General features: G+C 38.0%; 6 protein-coding genes across 9 annotated transcripts; 4 read left to right on the top strand and 2 right to left on the bottom strand.

Annotated features, from left to right (window-relative positions):
- The first annotated feature begins 812 nt into the window (after positions 1-812).
- LOC111340770 (uncharacterized) lies at positions 813-1,605 on the top strand. Its single transcript, XM_022947666.2, has one exon. It carries the CDS (start codon positions 867-869, stop codon positions 1,530-1,532), a length of 666 nt encoding a protein of 221 aa, XP_022803401.2. The 5' UTR covers positions 813-866; the 3' UTR covers positions 1,533-1,605.
- Positions 1,606-2,517: 912 nt separating this feature from the next.
- Positions 2,518-6,163, bottom strand: LOC111340772 (6-phosphofructo-2-kinase/fructose-2,6-bisphosphatase). Its single transcript, XM_022947671.2, has one exon. The coding sequence runs from the start codon at positions 6,047-6,049 to the stop codon at positions 4,709-4,711; it is 1,341 nt and encodes a 446-aa protein (XP_022803406.1). The 5' UTR covers positions 6,050-6,163; the 3' UTR covers positions 2,518-4,708.
- A 182-nt stretch (positions 6,164-6,345) lies between these two features.
- On the top strand, positions 6,346-6,953 carry LOC111340752 (histone H3). Its single transcript, XM_022947642.2, has one exon. The coding sequence runs from the start codon at positions 6,381-6,383 to the stop codon at positions 6,789-6,791; it is 411 nt and encodes a 136-aa protein (XP_022803377.1). The 5' UTR covers positions 6,346-6,380; the 3' UTR covers positions 6,792-6,953.
- Positions 6,954-7,097: 144 nt separating this feature from the next.
- On the top strand, positions 7,098-15,998 carry LOC111340771 (uncharacterized). 3 transcript variants are annotated; one of them, XM_022947669.2, is made up of 15 exons: positions 7,098-7,484; positions 7,735-7,884; positions 8,202-8,251; positions 8,547-8,646; positions 8,872-8,960; positions 9,150-9,264; positions 9,429-9,574; positions 9,831-10,050; positions 12,107-12,196; positions 12,619-12,684; positions 12,928-13,016; positions 13,587-13,645; positions 13,728-13,819; positions 14,117-14,168; positions 14,373-15,998. In XM_022947669.2, exons 1-15 carry the CDS (start codon positions 7,398-7,400, stop codon positions 14,603-14,605), a joined length of 1,638 nt encoding a protein of 545 aa, XP_022803404.2. In that variant the 5' UTR covers positions 7,098-7,397; the 3' UTR covers positions 14,606-15,998. The 3 variants fall into 3 exon arrangements, with proteins under 3 accessions (XP_022803404.2, XP_022803402.2, XP_022803405.2); XM_022947667.2 differs by having other exon boundaries at positions 9,429-9,569; positions 9,826-10,050; XM_022947670.2 differs by lacking the exon at positions 9,831-10,050 and having other exon boundaries at positions 9,429-9,569.
- On the bottom strand, positions 15,934-21,492 carry LOC111340751 (46 kDa FK506-binding nuclear protein). Of its 2 annotated transcripts, none has more exons than XM_088755816.1 (7): positions 21,355-21,492; positions 20,238-20,489; positions 18,862-19,565; positions 18,228-18,311; positions 17,350-17,479; positions 17,164-17,212; positions 15,934-16,689 (listed from the first exon to the last, which is right to left on the bottom strand). In XM_088755816.1, the coding sequence occupies exons 1-7, from the start codon at positions 21,362-21,364 to the stop codon at positions 16,611-16,613; spliced, it is 1,308 nt and encodes a 435-aa protein (XP_088611942.1). In that variant the 5' UTR covers positions 21,365-21,492; the 3' UTR covers positions 15,934-16,610. The 2 variants fall into 2 exon arrangements, with proteins under 2 accessions (XP_088611942.1, XP_022803376.2); XM_022947641.2 differs by having other exon boundaries at positions 18,228-18,314.
- LOC111340773 (large ribosomal subunit protein uL22-like) lies at positions 21,452-24,294 on the top strand. The gene is made up of 5 exons (XM_088755818.1): positions 21,452-21,524; positions 21,899-22,130; positions 22,983-23,087; positions 23,457-23,553; positions 24,111-24,294. Exons 2-5 carry the CDS (start codon positions 21,915-21,917, stop codon positions 24,248-24,250), a joined length of 558 nt encoding a protein of 185 aa, XP_088611944.1. The 5' UTR covers positions 21,452-21,524; positions 21,899-21,914; the 3' UTR covers positions 24,251-24,294.
- Positions 24,295-26,122: the final 1,828 nt, after the last annotated feature.

Consider the following 26,122-nt stretch of genomic DNA (forward strand, 5'->3'; position numbering starts at 1 on the left):
TGAGTCAAGAACCCTCTTTCAGGAGAAAATTTGTGAGTATTTCTTCGCAGAGTACCCTTTACAAATCAGGCATACACAATATTGAATGAGATTTTATAAGAAATCTGTTTGCTGCTAGCGGCTTTGAGCATGGCAATAACAAAAACACACAGAGAGTTCCTTTGAGTTCACTTTCTAAACTATTATTTGAATGATGAAATAATCTAACAAACAACAGTACAGTTCTGAGCCATTAGCATAGAAAACATGAATTCGTCAAATCTAGATGGGGAAAAGAGACAGGCAGTCCATCTCTCCATCAATAAATCAAGCGCATCTGAACAAAGCAAAATGGCGACCGAGTAATCTGTCTTTGTTTCCCGCATTCGCGGCAGCCAACAGAAACTTGGAATTCAATTATCCTAGTTCATTTTTGGCTTAACTTGTTTCCTAATCCTCACTTTTTGATCCCATAACGTTTTTAACAGCATCCTGTCTGAGGTCGTTAAATGATTTGCATTAAATACCATTCACATTCACTTGTGACACCTGGCTTGATTAGAAAGAAATTAAAAATACCCAGGAATACATTAAGCGGGGACAGCTTTGGAACCACACACGAAAGGCTGGTTCTTATAGTTCAGTTTTCCTCAATTTACCGTTTTCTTGCGAAGCTCTGCTTAACAGTGAGTGGTTCACAATTCCCAGGAAGAAACACAAATTCCAAAATGTTAGCCTCTGATACTCAATCTGGTTCGTGACAGAGGACTGTTCCCTCAGACGTCGGGTCTTTTCTAATAAACTTGGCGCGAGTGTGAAATTACGCTACTTGCATCGTGAAATCTATTCCGAGCAACTTTTTCTCTCCCGCCTTATTAGTGATCAAAATGTCTGTTGTTTTACCGAGATCACGTTCGCGATCCAAATCAAGATCACGCTCAAGATCCCGCTCGAGATCAAGATCCAAAAGTCCCAGCAGCAAGATAGCAAAGGCAAAAAAACCAAGAGCAAAGAGAACAGCTCGACGTCCTGCTGCAGCACATCCACCGTACATTGACATGGTCGTCACCGCCATCACTGCGATGAAGGAGCGAGGTGGTTCCTCGAGGCAGGCCATTGAGAAATACATTACAGCAAACAACAGAATCACTGGAGATCCATCTCCGCATCTAAAGATGGCTTTGAAGCGCGGCGTGCAGACTGGCAAGCTGATACACACCAAAGGCACTGGTGCTTCGGGATCCTTTAAAGTTGGAAAAGTACCTGCCGCGCCAAGGAAGAAACCAGTGAAGAAGAAAGCAGTCACTAAAAAGCCAAGAAAAAAGGCTGGCACGCCTAAGAAGCGAACAACGAAAAAGACTACCGCTAAGAAAGCTACGAAGAAGAGGAAGAAGACTCCAACCAAGAAGGGAAAGTCTCCAGCCAAGAAGAAAACTGCAGCAAAGAAACCTAAAACAAAGACTGCTGCAAAGAAAAAGACAAAGAGCCCCAAAAAGCGAGCTACTCCTAAAAAGAAGACAGCCAAGAAGACCAAAGCCAAGACCAAGAAGTAGAAAGGAACAAAAAAAATTAAAAAACGGCTTCTTTAGAAGCCACCAAATAAAAAGAAAGAAATGACCAACGAAAGCGATAATCTTATGTTATTTGTTATTGTTTTCCTTTCCTCCTCCCAGATGTATTTGGTGTTTGTTTTTTCAAGGTGTTCTGTACAAATTTAGAAAATTTGCATTCCCAATGGAAATACATCCGATTTATTTTCTCATTCCAACTGCACCTCCCACCAAATCATAGTAAAGTGAGGATACAGCCAAGTGTGAAATCACTTCTCTAGGTCTCTTCAGGGGGTCGAAGCCTATTGGAAGAATTATCAAAGCCAAAATGTAAAAAAGATGCGACCGATGATTAGTTTTAAGCTTACTTTACCCTCAAGACTCTGTCCTCTGAAGCCCCGTGATCAAAAGGAAAATTGAAAAATTAGCAATAGCAGCTTGGTCTCTTAAAGGTCACACCTGGGTTTATCAGGGAGGGGTCTTATCTACTGAGAGTACACAGACGTGTGAGTAATTTTAAACAGTTTATGTACTTTGTGGTTACCACATCTGTATTTAAAGCTCGAAACAAATTTTTTTTTGCCTTATCTTTTTGTATGCAACGTTCAAGTTTTGTTTTTTGGACAGTTTTGGACCGCAAACAACATTCTTGTAACGGGAAGAAGATCAAGTATTCTGAATGGTAAAGATAAAGGAGATAGGATTTTAGATTGCCTAGACTGCTAAATGAGACAAAACAAATCACCCCAAAAGTAAAAGACACTTACGTTTCTTTGAAAAATGAAAAAAAGGGAAGCCAGGTATAAAAACCCAGAAGTGTAATAATGAGAGAATATTGACCAGCAATAGTGCATATTGATTGGTTGATTTTAGTTTTTGGCCCTCTGACTGGCCGAGTCGTGTAATAAATGAATTTAAAATAGAAAAAAAACTATGCAAACTGTGGGTATATATATCAGGCTTTCAGAAAAACTAATAAGATTCACAATTTAAAAGGAACTAAAGAAGTCATTTATTGAGTAATTCAAATGTGAGGAGATATGAACGCTTGTCATCTTGTTTCACAGTTTCAGATATTACCTGAATAATAATGATAATAATAATCAACTTTATTTAAAGAGGGTAAAACATAACAGTATAAAACTGACAAACCAGTGGCACTCTGTTCCATGGTCTGATTTAGCTATTCTTGATTACAATAAAATAATGCAAAACATGAAAAAAAATTAAATACCACCCCTGAAAAATATGTACCATCAATTTAAGTAGTTTGTCATGAGACAAATTGGCACCAATGGAAAGTTGCTCAACTAGGTAACACTACCTCTTTATATTAAAGCAATCTCAGTTATTTTATGATACACAACTCATTGCTATTCATTGCATATGGGTGAAACTGAGTCAAAGATAATCACTGTGGGGGTATCCTCTTTTCCACTGTAATTAAATCAACAATCTCCAAAAAACAGTCTTTTTGAAACGTTCAAAGAGTGGATAGGTTTTCCTGTGTAATGGAGTAAAAACAGAAGCCATGTCTTTTCTTGGATAATTTCTGTAAATTTAGTCACACAGCGAAATTGACTTGACATTGAATTAAAATCAAAGCATTCTAGAACTTCATAAATTCAAGGTAGGGCACATGCTATAGTTCTGCAAATTGTGCTTTTCCCTTGGTGTGAATGCTGTGCAATTGAAGCCAGGAAAGCAAACACAATTTGTTAATTTATGAACCAGTGCCTCCTTACGTTCCTAGTCGTAGTCTCAGGTCTGCCTCTCTGTCTCTTCTTCATGTACCTCGGTCTAATCAGAAGACCTATGGCGACAGAGCTTTCGCAGTCGCTGCCCCGCGACTGTGGAATGCTCTGCCCATTCAGATGAGGCAGCCTGGGACTACACTAGACACATTCAAAAGGAGCCTCAAGACCCTTCTTTTTAGACAAGCTTTTTATCGTTTTTTGTAACTTTTTATTTATTTTCAAAATTGTAAAGCGCCATAGAGCTTTTAGGATATGGCGCTCTAAAAATCTATATTATTATTTTAAAATCTATATTATTATTAAGTACATGTGACTGTTATCTTTTTGCTAACATTTATTTCAGACCTCAAGATTTTCCTGAAAACTTGCACAGGTGAAGAGAAATTTGAAGGTTTCCCTTTTAATTTTGTGACACCTGAAATGCTGTTTAAAATATACCTGTGTGAATTTTTCTAAAATGTGCCAGTGAAACATGATCAGATCCCTGCATTTGCTACCCACCTTTAAGTTTAAAAGAATATTATACAATAAAATAAACACCTCACTCAAGATCAACTATACAAATAAATCAGAGCTGTCTGGCAAAAATTTGTGAAGAGAAATTTTACTGTTAAAAGTGAGACACTGAATGTCTTTCACCAAAATTAAATACATTTATCTAAATACAAATAAGGTGTAAGTATCTACACTGCATGAAAAAAAAAAACATTTTGTCCATAGAACTCAAGAATAAAACTTCCCTGACCCTTTAAGTGGTTAATAATATCAAAAGTTTATCAAGGGGGTTATATCCTTGGTAAAGGTAACATCCACAGGACACCACAACTACAGCTAAGCTGGCCTGAAAACAAAAATGAAGCAGTGATTTTGCAGGCTCCTAAAAAATAAATAAAAATCATTTCATGCTACTGTCATTAATATGCAAACTTTGAGGCTCAGAGCCATCTTTGCAATTTCAATTCACTCTCCCCTTAATAATAAACATCATAAAGCAGAAGCTAACAAAATGTATCAAATCATCCTATTATAACCCAAGATCTGACCTTTCGAACCAACTGAAACATCATGCCTGCTCTATGATAGTGGAACAGACACTTAGGAAACCTGGACCTAAACTTAACACTGAAATAATTTTATTATTTATCTAAACCAAATAGGGGATCTGTCTATTTAACAATAACAACATGATGAAAAAAGAATCAAAAATGCTGTGTGAATAAATAATTTAATAAATTTAATTTTTTTTGTTCAGAATGGTTGCTTGCTGAAATAGGCACACTTCCACCCTTGAGAACTTATGGAATGAGCCTCCTAGCAACCCACAAAATGTCCACTTTTACGCCATAATATCAAAGATTTGAGAAAATCTAGAAAATTAACAAAGATATATCATTTGAGAAAGATGAAATCATTCTATCAATGTCACTCATGTTCTGGGACGGTCTCCAAAGCATCTTCAGTGGACCGGGTCACTGTCACAACCTTCGGCTTTTCCCTGTGTGTGTTCACAGCTGGAACCTTCAAATCAATCTTTTCCACACGGCAACCGTATGCTACAGGAGTGAGCTTTATAAGGGTGTGCAAGGGGACACGCAAGTAGGGCAACTCATTGGAGCTGTGGTCTAAAAAGTAAGCCAGGAGGCATCGAGCTACAGCCTGGTGACAGATCACAAGCACATTGTGTTGTCTTTCTAGTTCCATGATTACTGGTTCTAACCGGGCAACAAGATCTTCATAGGATTCCCCTCTGGCATAGCGATAGTGGAATTTATCTTCATCTCTCTTAGCAAAAGCTTCTGGAAATTGTTCCTGTATTTCTTCGTATGTCATTCCTTCACATACACCTGCATCGATTTCATTGATAGCCTTCCACTTTTCGATTGGCCGGTCAATGGCACTTGCTGTCTGATTAGTGCGCTTCATTTCACTGGTCCAGACTTTGAGATCATCTGGCATATTTTCTTTCACAAACTTTCCAAGCACCTTGCAGTACTCCCAGCCCCTCTCAGAGAGATCAGAATCTCCTCCAATCCTCCCTTGTAAATTCATCATGCTTTCACCATGTCTTGACAGATAGATGGCTCTTGGGGTGATATGCAAGTTCATGATGTAGTACACTATCCTACTCTGTAGATATCCCTCAACTTTATTCATCAGAAATCGCTTTCCACCATCTATCACTTTCAGAAAGGGCATATTGGAATCATGATCCAAAGAAAGAGGTTCATAAAAATTGTTATAATGATTGATGCGGGCCTCAAAATCTTGGCGAGCCTCTTCTGGGGGTACACCCTGATAGTCAGGGGAGTTCACCTTTACTTCCAGAATGTTGGAACGAATGATCTCGCTATCATCGCAAACTGACTCCACGAAAAATTCCTTGAAGCCATGGGCGGTGAGGTGATCCGTGACTTTCTTTCTCCTAGCTCGAGTGGTGTTCGTTGCATCGAAGATGGCTACCTGTCCCTTGTCGCTCAGCCATTTAGTGATGTCTTCCAGAGCAAGTTCGGCACACTTCTCACGAACATTCATTCCATTCGTATTACTTGGATCGAAGAACGAGTGTTTGCAGTGAGCACCAGCCATTTCACGGCGGTACTCCCCGAGGTTGAAGACCTTGGTGTTTACGCCGATCCAGTTAAGATAGCGGGTAAGTTTTCTCGAAACGTAGGTTTTACCTCTCGCCGGCAAACCAACCATCACTATACAAGTAGGAACGTGTACAATCGGAGGACACGAGGCGGGATATAGAGAACGATTCATGGTGCAAAACTTAATTATGTTCTATCTTTAAAGTCACAATAACAAATTAAATACTGATATTGGACATGTGAAGGCAAGTGCTTCGAAATATGCCTCCTGAGCTTTGAGCATCGATGCAAATCGGATCAAACATTACATAAGCCAACCAATGAATGGACCTCATTTTTGGCCAATCATTGCCATAGGTAGTAGTATTCTAGCCAATTGATAAAGAGGAAAACAAACCAATCGTGAACGTCAGCGCGAAGTATAAATTTTCCAATGCGCGCATTTGAGGGCATTCTGAATCCATTCACGAACCCTAGATCTTATTCGAGGATCTCATTTCCACATGGCTCGTACAAAGCAAACTGCGCGTAAATCTACTGGAGGCAAAGCACCTCGTAAACAGCTTGCCACTAAAGCAGCCAGAAAGAGTGCTCCCGCAACCGGTGGCGTGAAAAAGCCCCATCGTTACAGGCCTGGAACTGTTGCTCTTCGTGAGATTCGTAGATACCAGAAGTCCACCGAACTGCTTATCCGCAAGCTGCCTTTCCAGCGTCTCGTGCGTGAAATCGCTCAAGACTTCAAGACCGACTTGCGTTTCCAGAGCTCAGCAGTAATGGCTCTTCAAGAAGCTAGCGAGGCCTACCTCGTTGGTCTTTTTGAAGACACCAACTTGTGCGCCATCCACGCAAAGCGGGTTACTATTATGCCTAAAGACATACAGCTTGCCCGCCGAATCCGTGGAGAACGCGCCTAAAGTGGATTCTACCATAATTTAAAGAAAAACGGCTCTTCTAAGAGCCACCAAATTTACCAAAAGTCAATGACCTATGGGGATTTCCTTTACTTTACTCATTGTTTGCTTTTGTTTGACCTGGCTTAGAAAACGACTTAATGAAAAAGTGTAAAAATCCTGAAACTGACGTGCCCCTCAATTGAGAGCGGTCACAAGTTACTTTGCTCCCTTTTTCGAATATATCGAGCGTAAAACCGCAATTGTAGCTACGAATATATAGTTCCCCCTTTTTGGCGGATTCCTTCGGTGCATTAACTGATTCTTAACTTTTGCAACGGACCACGCTGTTAGGGAGACCCTGCTTGAACCCCGGTCTCCGTGAAAGTCTGCCATAGTAAATCTACAATAAAACATGTATTTTACCCCAAAAGATTAAACACCGGCTAGTCTCCAGTCCCCCAAAATCCATGAACCACCAGTCCTTCGCAACTAGCAACATGGCCGATTGAAGAACTAAAATCTGCGTCGAAAAGCAAGTGGTGGCGCTCGAAGGCTGATATTGGAATAAATGATTTCAAGTAGAACTTTCAGTTTACTATCTCAAGAATAGTTATCGAAGTTCTTTCGATGAAAAAAACTCGGATCTCTCGTCGCCATTCGCCATCAAGTACCCACTATTCAGGTGATGTAAACAAAACAAGGAATGCTTCGAAGGTAGAGGACCTAATTGCATTTTTTTTCATACATATATGATACAGTATGTCGCCTTTTCAAATATACCAAATAAAATTATTTTTCTTACCCATGTCAAATCGATCCAAACTTAATCTGAGGTTTGCTTAGAGAGTCAATGCAATATTCATTTCCAGCTTTCATTGTCGTCGCGTTGTGGTCTTGCTAAATTAAAGAATTGACTGAATTAAAGAAAGTTAATGAGATTTTGTTGAATAATTGCTGCTTCTAGGCAAGGCTTGTGGTGTCTCCAAGTAGCTCCACACCAGATATCCAACAGACATCCAAAAGTGACAGTGTATTTGGGAAGACACTCTTAAGCACACAGACGTCATTAGGTGCAAGGGATAGACAACTACAAAAATACCAGCAACAGTTAGAGGTAAGACAGTGAAAAGAGTTTACAGTACCTGATTTAAGTTAGTATCAATAGGAATAGACACCATCAGTAGTTTAACAATCCAGTAATGTGGTAGATTTCAGAGGTTGTTCAGTGACAGAGTAGAAACTTACTGGGAGAAAAACAATTTTAGCTTTGCTTGCCAGATCTCTTAAGAGACCTTTCCTAGATACATTTTTCACTGATTTATACATTATACTCAAGTCTTTATATTTCATCCAATGCCTTTGTTAAGTGAACAAGGGGAATTCAAGTACTCTAAAATTCAATTACTTCCATAATGATTACTTCTCTTTCAGCATCTAAAGAAAGAAAACAAGGAACTTAAAGCAGAGCTGCAATTCATCAGGTAAACATATTTCAATCTTTTCACTCCAAGATCTCACGAGTGATTCTTCTTACTGTCAGCCATACAGTTCTTATGATGTTAGTTTGGAGAATTTTGTATTGGATCAACCTAAAATCCTCTAATCGATATTTTTCTTTATTCTTATTACTTGTCTGCTTGGTATTGATATTGTAAGAAAAAAAAAATCTGCCTTGGTCACTCATGGGAGTTTAAGGGTCAAAGATTGGATGGACTAGTTGTAGTGTAATCACAGTGAAGGTGCATTTTACACACTCACAAAGCTTTTTTTCGGCAGTTCTCTCTATAAACAGCTTGTGGAAGAGGCACCTCAGGAGAGGTTTGATGAACGAAGAGTTAATTTACTTAAATCTCAGGTTATACAGCTAGAGAGACAAGTAAGTACATTAAAAGTACTCAATAAAATAATTTACTTTTCTGAAAGTATATATATTTTTATCCTTGGCCAGAAGTAACACTATAAAATGTTTTTGTACTTCTACTTTATAATAATGGAGTTGAAATCAAATTCTCAATAGCTAACAATTAAAAGAAATTTGAATGTGGAACATTTGGTTCTTATGGTGGAAATGTAATTGTCTTTATTAATTTTTTTTCAACAGGTTCTTCTCCAGGCAAGTGCTTTGCAAGCCAGAAAAAATGTGTTCATTCAAATTGAAAATAAACTTCTTAACTTAAAAGAAGCATTGAGGTATGGAAGACCTTCTATCCATTAACGTGTGTCTAGCTTGATTTTTTAAGGAGAACAATTTAATCTGACATAAAGTGAACATGACATGGAAAACATTTTTATTTCATAGAAAATTATTAGATCTTGGTATTCTTACATCTGCTCTACATGAAAGCATCACCATTTGTTTTTTCTTTGTTGACTCTATAGGAGTCTTTACTCACCAGATGATCCATCAAATTACATAACAGTTTTGCGAGAATGTATACAGAATTTGGAATACAGATTAGAGGGAACAAGACTTGATTTATACAAAAATAAAGAGGTAACATTCTGAATTTTTTATTATAGTTGTCAGTGGGGGAGGAAAGCTCAACTACCTTGTATTAAAAGGTTTTTCTGTAATTTTGATAATGGTCATGATGACAATAATGATTTTTTTTTTAATACAGTCAAGTAAAATACTCTGTTGACTGTTTGTCCTCTTAGATTGCTGAGGCTGATGACCTCTGTCTGCCTGCCATTTACATGGGTGATTTCTTAAAGCAATCAAAATCTGTTGAAGATCAAACCCTGACATTGTTAGATTGTTGCAGTGGAAAAGTGGAACATCTTAACTTAAAGCATGTGGTGAGGTATAATTTATGAAGAACTTATTTTGGATGATAAATTGGCAGTACAAATGTGAGGTACACAAGGAGAGATTTGAATCTAATATCTCCAGAAAAAAATATGATGAAGTAAACCTATTGGTATTTCATAATAGCAAGCATGAGTAAAGAATAGTTCTTTGAAATATATGTAAACCAACCTTCTTAGCTTTGCTTTTTAAGGAAAATGCTCTCTTTCAAAAATGTCATTGAGATGTGAACACTTTCTTACTCAGTCTAGGCTGGAATCAAAGCTTTGCAAACTCTATAAAAACATGGTTTGCCTGAATGAAATGCTTCAACTTGAGAACTCCTCACAACCAGCAAGCTTAAGCAGTGAACACATATCACAGCCAATCAGAGATAGGCTAGAAGGTCATGTGACAACAGTGACAGACATCTTGAGAGACTGCTGTCAGGACCTCTTGTCTCTGTCTGTCCTGTATCCTGCTGCACCCTGGGTAAGGTCCAGTTAAGTACTGATTACCTGCTTATGGGCTATTCCATAATTATGAGACATGAAAATTTGACAGATTTTCAAATTCAAAATATGAGAGCCAAACTTATTTCTAATGAAAGCTTATACATAGTTCTATAAGAATCCAAATCTAGATTGGCAGTAGTGGCCACGCCCAGGGTGTGTGACGCCATTGTTTTTTAGGGTTTTTATTAACCGAATAAGCCATTTTACATACCAATATCTAAATTGCTATATCTCAAAGAAATTGATTGCTATGAATCAGATTTTGAGATCTTAACTACTCACTAGGATGGGCCTTTCAATGCCAAAAGAAAAAAATTCTCAAACATTTAATGCCTCAGATGTACGTACAAAGACATAAAAAGTGTTGTGGACGTGACCTTCAGGGTATGATCCAGAGCAACATTTATTTAATTTCTGTGTATGTTCTCAACTGTTTCTGGTCTTATTTATGCTGCTCTTATGGTTAAGTATTATGATAATTTTGACACCCCAGCTTGCTCAAACTTGTCAACTGTTTAAGAGATATCGGGTTGTGGACGTGACCATTGCGGACCTGGCACATTTATAAAAACCCAGAAAACCTCATAAAATTTTCAAACACGAGAAGATATGTTAATATTTAATGACACAAATGATAGTTATAGACATATTATGATATGTGTAAAGCTATCAATTTTTTTACAATTTTCCAAAATATAAATGCCCTTTGATGCACAAAATGAGCTAGATCATCAAAGTTTTTATATATTAGTTGTTATTTATTTCCCAATTTACAGATAAAAAGCAATAAAAACAGCATTTTTACTTCAGTGGCATTACTCTGAACATTATTAGTGGTGAATGAAAAGCTCTTTCCTGAACATTCCCAAAATGTCACATCCGCAACAAATTTTGGTCACATCCGCAACACAACATTTTTATTTCTTATATATATTATTTGTTATTTATTTTCCAATTTACAGATAAAAGCAATAAAAGCAGCATTTTTACTTCAGTGGCATTACTCTGAAAGTTATTAGTGGTGAATGAAAAGCTCTTTCCTGAACATCCCCAAAATGTCACATCCGCAACAAATTTTGGTCACGTCTGCAACACAACATTTTTGTTAATAAATCCATGGTAACAAGTAATTTCTATAATATCTTTTCAGATTTATGAAGCACAATTACTATTGCATTTAGTTAGTGTATGCAGTTTTTTTTTTAAAGGTTTTCAATTCACAGGAAATTTGAACTAACCAAAAGCAATTCAAATCAGTGGTTGTTTTAGGAGTCACATCCACAACACACTTTGAAAAATTCTTTTCTCTGGATCTCTAAGAGATAGTCAAAATGTTTTCTGGCAAAATAAAAGGTACTTCAGGGGTAATTTATGACATGACTCATTTCAATTCAAATAGTTCGGATCTGGCTTTAGGAGACATTTAATACTCAAATTTTGCCTCTAAATGTCACGTCCGCAACGTGGAATTGACCTTACACATAATAGCTGACCAACATGTGTTTTAATAACTTCTATTGTTGGTCACTGTGAGGCCTTACAAATGTAACAAAAGGAGGTGAGGCCCTATAATTGACTATGGACTGCAAATGATTGTTATGTACAAAGGGCAGTTTTTAAGGGCATGGTGACATATCCTGAGTTAAAATTTCCACAAGTTCCCTTCTCCTAGCCCCCAGATAAGTACAATTTCTGTTCTTGGTTACCACTGACAAAAGTCATGGAAAAGCAGGGAGGATACAAATTTTTGTCTCGCCACTGCTCCCACTTTGTCCTTGCTAACCCACCCACATTCCTGCATATTGTAGTGAGTTGTTTGCAACCCCTACCAGTGTTCACAAGCAACCAAAAATAACTGGCAGGAATGTGGATGGCTCAGTAGAAGTATAAATGGAGAGGAAGCTAGGCAAAAATGTGGACCTATTCCATGGTCCTGAGATTTTCTGGGGTTTAATTAGTGATAATAACATGTAAAAAATGTAATTAGAGAAATTAAAACAATAATCCCAATGGCAACTCGTTGCACTTTGCAGCCTCCTCTTAAGAAGGTTATTAGAGAAGACCTTACAGAAGAGAACATCATGTCACACATGCCAGAGCTGAGCCGGAAAAAACAACAAGAGGTGAAATCATAAAGTGAAATAATAGGTTAAACCTTTCATTTATGTTTAATATAACTGTGAGAATTAACTTTTTCAACAGTGAGGTCATATATTCTGCTTCTTCTTGACATCATACAATTTCCTTATTTGAACCAAGTGTTCTTGTACATCAGGGGTTGTCAATCCAGTGATCAAAATTGATCCATCTAGTGTAACTTATACATCTATTTTTCAACAAGATACTTTTAAAAGGTTCATTTGTGAAGTCTTTAAGGTACATTTATTGATTTTACTTTAAAGACTGCTCTATGACTGGGTATAGTCCTGCATTCCTCATTTGTTACTCAAAGGTGTTGAATTTCTGAATAGATACAACTCTTGACGGCTTGCTTAAGTACTGTTAGTATTTTATTCTTAATTATTATTATTATTATTATAAACAGGTGAGATCAGTTGTGCAAGCCTTGATGAAGTCAATTAGCTATACAAAGCATATACTGTCACTGGAGGTATGGCACAGATGTTACCTCCCAGATGAGAATTATGTGAATTTATAAGTATGGTATATCTGATGGTACACATTCTTTGTTGTTGTTGTTATTTTTTAAAATCATACTGCATTCAGACCACACTAAAACACCCAACTATTATCATTAGCTAATACCCCTGAATAAGCCCCACACCCTGTGGTAAAGGTATACATCAATTTTCTTAGTGAAATGTTGAAAACTGGATTTTATTTCTTTTGGTAGATAAAAATACTCAAGGAGGAACTATCATTTCATCGGCAAGTTTATCAATGCCAGGTTGATTATGCAGAGTCCCTGCTGTCTGCAGTAAGGTAAGTTTTAAGAGTTTTTTTCTTAAACAAAAGCTCATCTTTCAAACTGGCAGTCTAAACCCCACAGGGATCAATGAATGCTTTTCATTCCACAGATTTATTCGTGTTTTTCTCATTGCCATGTTCCCACCAATAATGTAGCTCCATTTTCTGCCTTTCAAAGCACACACAACCCACAATTCCTCTATTCGCTACGACAAATGGCTAACGCTCGAAACATCAGCTTTTGTAATCGTTACGGTGGCCAATTTACCGTTTCAACTTTGTTGATATATCCAAATTTTTTTGTTACCCCCACCAACGCAGTCCCAAACAGTTTCTTTGGAAACTATCAGCCTTTATTCATAAGTTTTAAGGGGTTGTGCCTGGGTTGTAAAATTGTTATGTTGTATATTCAGTAACAGAGGTGTAAAACTCTCAATTTCAGCAATTTTATCGATCGGACAGAGCAAATTAATGATTAGAAGAAGGGTTTTAAAAACAACTTACAATGATTTTAGAATAATTAAATCCTATTAAATCTTATGAGTGAAAATTTAGGGAAATATTATATTTTTTCATTATTGGCAGAGAGGCATACCAGAAATTTGAAGGAAATCTCATGAAACTGCTTTGTGAGCCTTTGGAAGGTAACTTTGTTTTTATTTTCCTCCTCTTTTTATTTTCCATTTTAGTTATTGATTTACAGGTTTTGTTTTCTATTCTGGACAGATATACTCAGTGCTTACAGAAAACTGAAGAACACAGCTTCTGAAGATGATTTGCGAACTTTTCTGTCCACATTCAAGGACCATGAATCACAGGTACAGAGTAACTTTTACTTGTGAGAGCCAATGATGTTAAACCCTGCCCCTGAATCCCATGTGATGCTGGAGAACAGGGAATTCATTTGCTTTAAACATGTCTGCAAGTTGTCTATTTTACTTCCCCCACTGGGTGTTTGGATTTGTTAAATCCCCTGTCACTTGTTGTTTAACTTAAACAATGATAAAAAAGGTAAGACAGTATGAAATTACTAGAAGAGCTAATCTTAAAATGTGAGGGTTGATAAAGTATTGGAGGATGTCACTTTACTTCAGTGTTTGCTAATGTCTCACTAGTTCTCAGATGCAATGGATCTTCTTCAGCCCAAGAAGGAAAAGGAAGAATCAGGCAAGATAAAAACCTCAATTCAATTAATTTTGAACTTGCACATAAGAATGTATGATGTTCATAACATAAAAAGGGATAAACAAAGTCTGGTCTGCTTTATAGCAAAAACATGGCATAACTCACAGAAATAGGAAACGTTATATTTTGCAACATGGCGGTAAGTCTTAGGTCCTTCTAAAAAGTCACATTATTTGTTGTTTTAAGGTATCACAGCTCTCTCAGAGTTCCAAACTCACTTTGTTGACTCTTTGCACTCACTCACAAGGAAGTGTGTTTCAAAGAGGGATATGCTGATGAAGCAGTTGCTTGAAGCTAAAGATGGTGGGCTGAAAGAGGACACCACTACATGTAGATTAATTGCTGATGGTGAGGCAGTGAACACTTCAGGGAGTGGGAAAGGACTCAGCTTGTCACAACAAGTGAAAACATTACAATGATGAAAACATCACAACATCACTGTGTCATCAGTGTATATTCCCTCACATGCCTCACCAGCTTTGATGATTTGAATCTTCTGAACAATGGCATCAGTCACCCCTCCATGCTCAGATGTTACATTTAATGAATTTCAAACAGGACGTCAGCCATTAATTCAAGTTGTGGCCAAGTAGGAAGCTATTCTAACTGCAGTTTGATATCTTGTTTAATCGTAAAATATGCAATCTCCTTGACTGTGATTGGTTTAAAAAAAAAACTATTTTCCACTAATTCACTTGCCAAGTTGTTATTGGACAGTTTCTTATTGGACATTTTGTTATCAGACAGTTTAATAAGCCAATCAGATTCAAAGGTGTAGTTTACATCAACCAATCAAATTCAAAGTTGGTTGTAGTCAATTTCAGAGTTACATTAACCCATTAATAGACACAGCTTTTGTGAAAAACTGTGTTTTGAAGCTAGTCGAGCAGATTTTGGGTCACTGTTGTGGTTTTAAAAGCTCAAACTTACCACAAACCCATTGACAGCTTGTACACTCAACAGCCTTTCAATCCAAATGCAAAATGGTAGTCTGAAAATCTCGGGCACGCGCAGAAAGCAAAATTTCTTTTACTTTTCTCTCTTTCTCCTGCCCCCTTTTTCCCCTCTCCTTGCCTGAAGTTTCTCCTCACTTGCTGGAAATTTAGTAGGCTTCATTTTGGTGTGGAGATTTTTTAGGAAACTACTCATTATTTTCAAACCACATGCTCAGAAAGGTAGGTGAGTAATGGAACAAGATTTTCGTGCAGATTTTCAGGTCAAAGTTACATGGTTTTTTGGCTATTTCTCCAATCTCCTTCATTCAATTTCACTCATTCTGGTTTCGTTTGTAAGATATTTTCAACCTGTTCGAGTACGTGTTCAAAGTCATGCTACAGGGTTAAAAGGGATGACGTCACAAGGTGTAGAAAGAGTGTGGGTCCACATGGGCACTTACGGGCACACTGGACGTCAATAGGTTAAACAAATTATGTCACCTTTGTCAGACTTTAAATGTAATTTTCCTTTTCTTTCATCACTTGGCTATTCTTCTTTTCTCAGAAATTGTAATTTTTATGATTAATTGGCAAGAAGTCTTTATGTTGTCCAATTTGGTCTGTAATCATACTCACAATGAACAAATCAGAATCCTGTGGCACAATCATCTAATTTTGTTTACACTCCGACCAAATTGGATGCCACTCAATCCTATTACCATTACTAAACCATGAGCTTTATCCAAAGGGAAAAGCTCAGAGGTTGTTTTCTTCATTAAGTCTAACAAATTTTGTTAGTACAATTGAGGACACTTGTTAATTTATACTTTTGTTTATTACATTTTTCCATCAACTAATAAATGTACCTGTTACTTTCTTCATATAAAATATTGTTAAAATGATAGGAGTTTCAAAAGTAAAAAATCTTTTAAAGAAAGAAATAGTTAAAATGCATGCAAGAAAAGCTAGTGTTCATCACATTAAACTCTGACACATACATGCCTTTTTATAAGAATAAATGACAAGTACCTTTTACAACCATGAGTCTTGCATAGGAACAATATTTGAAAATGAAATTATGATGGAAGAAAATGAGCTAAAATAATGACAGGAAAATGGTGGCTTTCTGCAGCAGGGTTGTGAAATTTGATAACTGATAAAGAATCAATCATAAAATTCTGAAATAACCACCTCAGAGGGGATATCTCTATTGCAGAATGTTATTGAATTGAAAGCAAGAAGGATAATTATTCTCACTCAAGATGTGGTAGTTTTGGTATATCAGTCCTTCACATGCTAGTGTTATTCAATGTACATGTAGGCATCTGACTCACTTGACAGTCGATTTACAGGTACTGGTAGTATATTATTACAGTTTCGTAAGTAGACCATCAAAACTCCAACTTACAAATTTGTAGAAATGGTCTGAGTTTGCACATGTGGAAAGCAGATTTGCATAACAGTAGCATGTCTCAGTTGATTTAGTATATTACTGAAGTTTCACAAGTTGAACTTCAAACTCCAATGTACTGTTTGGTGGAATTGGTCCCATCTTTTTATGACCATATCTGCAAATGACAATCATATTTACACATCAACTCTGTAAGATATTGTACGAGACTCTGCACCAGGGCTGTCACTAAGTTTTGAAGTGACTGTTACATTGAGGATATCACCTGTAGCATTGTGATACGTGCCCTAGTGTAATGTGACAGTAATTGCCATTTTCACCTGTAGCATTGTGATACGTGCCCCAGTGTAATGTGACAGTAATTGCCATTTTCACCTGTAGCATTGTGATACGTGCCCCAGTGTAATGTGACAGTAATTGCCATTTTCACCTGTAACATTGACTGAGCTCAACAGGCGCCCTAGTTGACAAACTTGATTACTAATAAAATGGCTGCAAAGTTCACCTGGGGTAGTTACTTGTTACAAAAAGCATGTGTGGGGTACTTTCACATAACATGATCAAATTAAGCACTACATTAAGTTCGTTGCGTATCAAAGATGTCTCCAGGATACTGTAACAGATAACCTACCCTTGTGATGGAGGCACTATTAATCTTCTTTTTCCACCTACTTGCATTCCTGTGTGAAAAAGAACAACCTTGGTTGACTCGCAATTAATTTTGACATATATCAGTTTTTGGCATAAAGAAATTCTAGGCTTCAAATTCAAATTAAAAGGAAGATTGCCTTGGCAGAATAAATGTTCAAACACCTACCAGTGACACCCAGATCCCAGCCTTGTATGACCTCTCCTGCACCAACTCTGAATGAGAATGGACGTCCACTCAGACAAGCATCAAACTGCTTTTTATTCTTTGCTAAATTTCCTTTATAATATACATGAACCTGTTGAAAGAAATTAAAAAAAAATTGTAATGAAACAAAAAACAAGAAAAAACAAACAAACAAACAAGAAGGAAGATCTACAAACACCTTTAAAACCACAGCTGAAAGGTTAAATATTCTATTGATCAATTCAGGTGCTCTCTTGTGGTTTACTTGAATCACCAACTTACCACTTCCAGTTTATGAAATATCACAACTGACTTACTGCAACTTCATGGACAAACATTAATTGTGCTTAAACTGTCTCAATACGATAGCCATACAAAGACCACAACATTTTTTGTTCAGTGTTCAATGCTTGACAGTTGCAGTATTATGGTAGCACAATTATGAAGACACAGTTTGTTTTTGTAAGTAGATCACATAAAAATATGTGAAGATCATGGCATGTACATTATATTATTACACAACTCGGGCAGTCAGAGGGCCAATAACTAAAATCAACCAATCAAAATGCTCTATTGCCGGTCAATATTCTGTCAGCATTTGACCGGACACTGTCCCAAATGGTCCCGAATGATACCACACCTGTGTCCCTTTGAACTTCAGTCGTATAATAAATCTCTTATTAACCAAGCTTGCTCGGGACCGTACTGGAAGAATATCGGCCCTCGGTCTTTTTTTGTACAGACCGAACGTAGTGAGGTCTGTACTGTCAAGACCTCAGGCCGATATTCTCCCAGTACAGCCCTCACGCTTGGTTAATAAGATACAAGTACTGCTGCGTATTATTTATGTACATCCTTACCATCTGTCCTTTTTTGGCCACTGGTCCTGTTCCTTTTGTAATGTCCTCAAACACAGTTCCTCCTGGCAGCGTTTTCCTCTTTGCCTGCTTAAAATACATCACAAGATCCCAGAGTAATTATTTCCTTGCAAGTTAATTTTGCAAACTATTGTGTCATCCATATCAAGCAGAAAAATATTCCTCGTAATTGATTATGCCAATGATTATCATTGGAACTATGCCAACATTAATAATACACTGACTACACAACACCAAACAAGACTGCCATCTTTTCAAAAAATTTTATTCATGATTACCTCTAAACCAAGGAAAACAAAAGTTTGCAGCCTTCCATGTTTCTTTTCACCTGCAATGACCCTGTGAGTTTTACTTACAATGAAAAGACAGCTAATCAAAAATTTTCCATAATATCAGGCAATAAATCAGGGTTGTCACTAAGCACCTGTGCCTGTGAAATTCACTGAATGAAAAAGCAGTGATCGCCGGCTAGATTTTTGGCCGGCAATTGCTTGGTAAACTACAATGGGCACTTCTAAGGTTACACACTTACAATCATTCCCCACCTTTGAGCCTCCTCACCTGAAATTTCTGCCAGCAGTGTAAATTCTTAGCTACAACCCTGAGAAATACTTACCGGTGTGGCTTGTGCTTGATCATTCTGTTTACCAGAACTCGGTTGTGTCACCTTTTCTTTATTCATTTGTGTTTCTTGTTTAACTTGAGTGTCAATGTTTTTTGTAGGTGAGCTAGTATCTAATGAAGTTTGCCCACTGCTATTTTCCTGAGTTTTTGTCTTTTCTATCTTGCCATCACTGTTTGGTGAATTTAATTGAGTTTTCTTGGCTTTTTTCTTGAGTTTTTTAGCTGATTTAAATCCATTTTCAATTGTTTGATTTTCTGTTTCACTCGTTTTCCTCTTTTTCTTGTTTCCATCTTTCTTTCTGAGTTCATTTTCAGATTGAGTGCTATTCTGCCCTCCAGTACTATCTTCATTTTCACCACTCGTACCATCATTTGACATAGTTACTTCAGCTTGTTCAACATCCATTAGAGATATAATATTGTTTCCATCCAAATTCTCAGCCTGTTTTTTCTTCTTCTTTTTCTTGCTTGTTTTTTTTTTCTTTGGATTATCCTTCAACGGGTCCCAGTCCACATCTCCGCTCTCTTCATCCTCATCATCACTGCCATCACCAATCAAATCTCCACTTTGAAATAAGTCTCCAAGAGTCACTTCCTCACTGGATGATTCATCGTCCTCCTCTGCCGAATCAGAATTGCTTCCTTCCTCTGCAGACTCTTCAAATTCCAAAGTACTTGGTTCTTCCATTAAATAACCTATCCATGAAGTATTATCATTTAATGGAAAGCTTATTATTATTGGGTTCATGTTTGTGTAACATGCTACAGCGAGACCACAATTCAATGAAAATACAGGTGAGTTTTTAAAAACAAGTACATCATGTCAATATCTGTGATCTAATAGAATGGGAATAACAATTTATCAATAGCAATAGACATTCCATGAGGTGGCCCTTCTTGTCCACTGTTTCTGGATTGAATTGGAATTTGGAATGCTGTTTTTGGAGGTAGGAAAGCTGGAGGACCCAGAGAAAAACCTTCAGAGCAGGAGTAGAACCAACAATAAAACTCAACCCACATGTGACACCAGGTTGGGGAATCAAACCCAGGTCACAGCAGTTGGAGGCAAGCGTTCTCACTCCTACACCATCCCTGCCCCCTTGACAGAAAATAAAAGCACATGCTCTAGACAATATGAACTGGAAACTCACACAGTGTCACCAAGAACACAGTATAATGAATTTCTAATCCATTCTGAAGCCAGCAAAATAAAAAGCAAAATAAAAAGTCTGACCCTTCTGCCTACATTTCGTATATGGTTATGTCTGCCTGTTTATTCCTCCTTGACCTAACTTCAATAAAGAAATTCCAAAAAATGACTAATTACTCCATCATGATAGTGACCAAAAACAAGAAAACAGAACAAACCTGTTAGATGTACATCCCCAGGGCCTTCTGTAAAGAAAGTTATCTCTTCTCCTTCTGTAAAACAATAGTCTAAAGGCTGTTGTGGAATTTTTCCAGGCTGCAATGTGCACAGTACAAACTGAGCTTTATCTACCTCAACCATTACTGTGACTGGTACTGACGAAAAGTTCTGAAAGCCCAGAGCAGCCATTGATAAATGAAATGACTTTTCCACTGTCTGGGTGTAGCGGTTTCCAGAATCAAGAGTGACCCCTGAGAACAAAATAAGTATGGAAGTAAAAACTGTTCTTTTGACAGGTCCATGGTACACTCCAAGGAATAAAACCTTAACTGTTCTCTATGTCATAGTAGGGTCCAGGTACCACAGGCTACTAACAATTGTTGTAAAGAAACTTGCATAACTGCACTTTGATGAAAGCTATTATATATAAAATTATTCTTAGATCAGATAAGTAATTTACCCCATTGACTACCTGACATTTCCTTGTAAATTAGGTGTTAATTCAAGACAAGCCTTCGAACTGATAAGTTTGTCTGTTCTCCTAACCTCTTTGCAAGATAAAACATTGGACTCGTAAGAAGGAGCTACATTTAAATCACTCCAAGGGGCCGGGTTGAAGGTTTAACAGCTGGTACTGAATCGAGAGCCTTCCGGTCTCCAATGATTCTTCCAAGAGCACAGCTTTAGCAATCTCCTCAACTAAACTTTATCTAACATACAGTATGCTAGGTTTCACCTTGGGCAGTTTTTACACGTTTTCTCCAGCTCACAAATATGTTCCACGTGTTAAAGACCATAAGCTGTGCAAATACGGTTGAGCGCGCACTGGCCGTTCTAAAATGCCAATATTGAAGCAGCCTTTGCTTTATACATGCCTTATATATATAAACCATTTATAGCTTCTTTATAAAATTTATAATTGTTGTAAATTAAAAGTGGATTTTTTTAAACGATTACTGTGTTTGTACTCAACCAAACAATTTATTCAACCCGATGCCGCGCGCAACTCTACATCTAGCTGATCAAATATTACAGTTTGGAGGAGTCGCTTTTCCACTCTTTAGATTTTGATCATATGGAAAAGGAACTAAAAAAGGAATTAAATGGTATACTCACCCCAAAACATCGTGAACTACAAGACAGGGCCAGGGAAACCACCCAGAGTTCTTGCAACTAGCGATACGAATCAGACGCCATTTTGAATTGATGAATGCGCTTGCGTAGTGAGCTAGTCATATCGAAAAGAAGTCTGGGTAGATGTCCTCTTTCAACCTTCCTCTTCGAAGGTGAGATTGACTTCAATATGTTGTTAAAATCTCAAATTATCTCCCCAATCCTCTTTTCAATTTTCGGTAGACTTCCGATGTTTGTAGTTTCAACATCAGTGCGTACTTCTGCCCAATAACATAAATGAAGTATTACTTTAAATGTAAAAAAATCGCGCTGATAGTGAATCTATTACTCCACAATAAATTATTTGCTAACTTTGGGAAACATGTCTAAGTATTCCTTGCATTTTTCGAAGATTATTTCGTTTTGTCTGAAGGACTATGTGGTATCCGAGTGAAAGCCTGGCAGCTATGTATATAATTCCCCTTTGATTTCCTTGCATAATATGATAGACTTAAAACCATTATGTCGATGCACGATGTGTTTGCAGGTAAAGGTCACTCAAGATGACTCGTTACGCTTCTGATCCGGAGAATCCAACCAAGTCTTGTAAAGCACGAGGCTCTAACCTCCGTGTGCACTTCAAGAACACACACGAGACGGCTGTGGCCATCAAGGGTATGCACATACGTAAGGCAAACAGATATCTCAAGGATGTTATTGCCAAGAAGCAGATCATTCCCTTCCGAAGATTCAATGGTGGCGTGGGACGTAAAGCTCAGGTATGATATGTATACCATATCTCCCATAATACTGGAGTACTTGTCATTTACGTGTACGATGTGTTTGAAATAACTTGGCTTTACTGAAGAACTTCCAAAGTCCACAATTCTTAAAATGCTCTCACAAGTACCTTAACGCCACCATGAAGCTTTTTTTTAGCCGCCAAGCTTACTATGGGTGGCCTCGGCTGATATGTTTCAGCCGATAGTTGGTGGATGGGTGGGCAATATATCTGCTGAAAGCCAGTCACTTTTCAAAAACAACGGCTGGTCCATAGTTGTCCATTGATTGGCTGATGATCAGTAGTCAACTTATGTCTTGATATTCAGATATATCAGTATACTATTGGTAGAAGTAATAACTGACATATCAACCAAAGCTACCAATGTCATGCATGATCCTCTCTATTGGCTTTGTCTTCTGTAAATGAATAGTTGGAAACTGACAGAGTAAGAAGTTATTTCTCAATCTGCTATATGCTAGTGTTTAATTTGCAGTGACTGGTCATGTGGAGCCTTTCCCATTAGGTCTGCTGCCCTATTTATCATATAGAGTCCCAAATTTCAGTGTAGAACTGCTTAATAGAAAGGAGACTGATATTTCCCTCTATATAATCCTAGCACACCAGACTTTCTCTATACGTAACACTTCATGACTTGATTAGAGTGTAACTTCTCCTTGCAGTTTAGGTACCATATCTTGTGAACTGGTATTGGGAATCAAAAAACTTCTCAGCAAGGATTGTCTAACTTACAAAAAAAAACATATGTTGGTTTTAAAGGAGAATTACTTACTAGATCTTGGGAGAGGTAATGATTGAGAAAATAAACTTACATTATTTACATTTCCAGGCTAAGAACTTCAATGCTCCAGGATCCCAGGGCCGCTGGCCAAAGAAAAGTGCAGAGATCCTGCTTCAGCTCCTTAAAAATGCTGAGAGCAATGCTGAATTTAAAGTGAGTTTTTTGGTTATTGGATGCCTCACTGTGAAATAGAAAAAAACAAAGTTTTGTTGGTTGTTTCTTTGCAAAAGACATTCCTTTTGGTGAACAATCACCAGCTGAGTATATAAAAGCACATAAGAAAAATTACAAATATTTAATTTCTTGACTACTGGCTTACATGATGAACATCAACAGGACTTGGAGTTAGTGGCCAGGAATTCTGGTGGCGGCCAAGTTCCTTTTCAATTGCCTTAGCAACCAGATGATGGAAATTTGGAACCCTAAATCTCTATGATTACATGAGTGATTCTACCAGTATTAGTAATATTTAGCCCTGCACAGTCTTCCCTCATTGTCCTCTGTGTTTGTTTCTGTATCAAGGGATTGGATGTGGACTCGTTGGTGGTTGAGCACATTCAAGTCAATGCTGCTCCCAAGATGAGGAGGAGAACCTACAGAGCCCATGGACGTATCAATCGTAAGTCACTTTGTTTCTCATTTGACATTTAAGCAATGGGGAGGGTATAGGCAGGCAATATTCCTCAAGTCTTCAGAATGTCACTTCAGCAAAAGGTTTGATTGCTTCAGCATCTTTGTGATACTATAGTTAAGGATTGTCTTCTTAGGATTGTTTGTGATGACAGTAATTGACATTTCTCAGGCCTTGCCCAAAATCTCAGGCACAATTTCTACCCATGGATCTCTCATCTAGTAACTAATATTTATGTATCCCTTTCAGTTGGAGTAGTAAGCTCCTATTTGTTTCACTCCCAAGATCTCAATAAAAATTCTCCTTACTGTCTGCCATACAGCTCTTAGAATGTTTTTTTTTGGGGGGAGAATTTGGAATTGGATCAACTATTAATCTCCTAATTCACGTTTAATTCATTCATTATTTTCATCACTTGTGTGCTCGACATTGTAGTGATATTGTAACGAGAAATTCTGTCTTGGTCACTGATGGAAATTAAGTAGATAAGCTATGGTAGTGATATGCTTGTAAAACTTAAACTAGTCTAACCTTGTTTTCGGCAGCCTACATGAGCTCCCCATGCCACATAGAGATGATCCTAGCTGAACGCGAGCAAGTGGTTCCTCGTGGCGAGGATGAGGTCGAGGTTAAAAAGGTGTCCAAGAAGAAGATGGCACGTGAAAAGATGAAATCTAGGGAGTAAAGCCCTGTTTTGAGAGCTGTAAAATAAAATTTCAACCAGAAAAATGCGTGTCCTTGATGTCTCCTCTTTCTGGCTAGTCAATCATTCATCAAGATGGATTTGAGATCCTTTCATATCTTGTTTTGATTTCACCAGGGCCTAAGTCTACAGGCTTTTAATTGTTTCTTGGATCTAGCCACTCTTTGAAGAGAGAGACAGCAAACGGAAAGTGTAAAAGTCCTTTTACCGAAACAACGAAGCCTCTGCCGAGTTCTCTATTCTTGATTAGTTATCAGTCCAAGTTTTATGCACACTTCCTCTTGTTTTCGGGACCACTTTTTTTCTCGCCTGTATCCGAAGACAACTTACTATCCTTTACACCGACTCTACATGTATCCAGTTTTCTGACAGTTTCGCTTATAGTTCGCTTCCATCTCTGTTTAGTTTGGGGTCAGTTCGCCAACTTTTTGGGCTAGTTCGCCAAAGTCGCAAGTCTGTTTACTGACGTTTCATGTCAGTTCACTAACTCCCTTGGTCAGCTCCCTAGCGTAATTGGTTTATCCGCCAATATCCTTAATCAGAGTTAAGCAGTTCACCAGCGTTACAGGTGGGTTCGATTTAGTCTTAAATTTGCAGTTCTGGGTTGATAATTTGAATTGGACGCCGTAAAGGGTCTCTAAAGCCGACATTTCAAGCGTGAGCCCTTCGTAATTTCGCTCTGACGAAATGATGGCAAATTCACATCATCAACTCAGTGTACAAAACCAAATTATCTTGTGATACCCCACACCAGCGCACTACCACTGTATTTGAACTTGCGCTCTTCATTGGTCAGTTCGTTTAGGTTACTTAGTCAATACTGCACTTGGACTTCTAGGTCAATTCGCTGACGTCTTAGACCCTGTTTACAAGCAGGTAGGGTAACCCTAGTGCTAGGGTTACCCTGGCAGGAGGGTTACCCTAACGCTCCCACATTTCTTCTTTTTTTCATCGACGTGTTTACAAGGCAGCTAGGGTTACCCTAGCACTAGGGTTACCCTAGCTGCCTTGTAAACGCTCTGCTGGGGATAACTCGCCTACCCTGGACAACTTTTTACTTGTTTCCAGACCATTTGAACATTGATAACAATGCGTGCGGTTACCATAAATAGGTACGTTGTCCCGGGTGGTAGGGTAACCCTGCCTGTGAAATTTTGCTTGTAAACCCGGGCTATCTTTGACCCTCCTGCTAGGGTAACTCCAGCACAAGGGTTACCCTCCTTGCTTGTAAACAGGGCCTTAGGTCAGGGTTGTGTTGTTTAGCATACCAGAAATGTTTGTGACCTAAGGTGTTGGCAAAAACATATTTAACACGGTCTCAAGGTACCGTCGTAGTTCCTTTACCAGGAGTAGTCGGCACTTGACTTGACGCGAGTGAAGCACGCGCGAGGGAAAGACAGAGGTCATTAGTTCGCTCACTCGCGCGTTTTTTCTTTTCTTGCTACCACCGCTTTTGTTTTGTTTCCACGCAGAGAGAGTGCGACACGTAATGAGATTGGAAACGGCTGTGAAGGATGTAATCGGGCTCCTTTTCAATTTGTAATCGATTGTTTTACGAAAAAAAGGTACTTGAAAATTACTTTGAAAGGTCAAACGTGATCTCAAAACTCGTGTATCTCACGAGAGGCCAGACTTGACCCAGACGACACAGACCCTCCTCAAGGGGTCCATATTCTTCCCTGCCCCCGTAGGGTTCGCATTTTTGCATGAGTTCGATCAAGTGAAAAAGGAATGTTTCATTTTGCGATATCTGCTGTAGAGTGATAATTTCCAAAGGTTGAAAGCTCGGATTGCTTGGAAGAATAATGTTGTATCCTTTAAACAGAAAACTGAAACATGCCAATATAAACAGAA

The sequence above is a fragment of the Stylophora pistillata genome, chromosome 4 (genome assembly GCF_964205215.1).
Source record: "Stylophora pistillata chromosome 4, jaStyPist1.2, whole genome shotgun sequence".
Lineage (NCBI taxonomy): Eukaryota > Metazoa > Cnidaria > Anthozoa > Scleractinia > Pocilloporidae > Stylophora > Stylophora pistillata.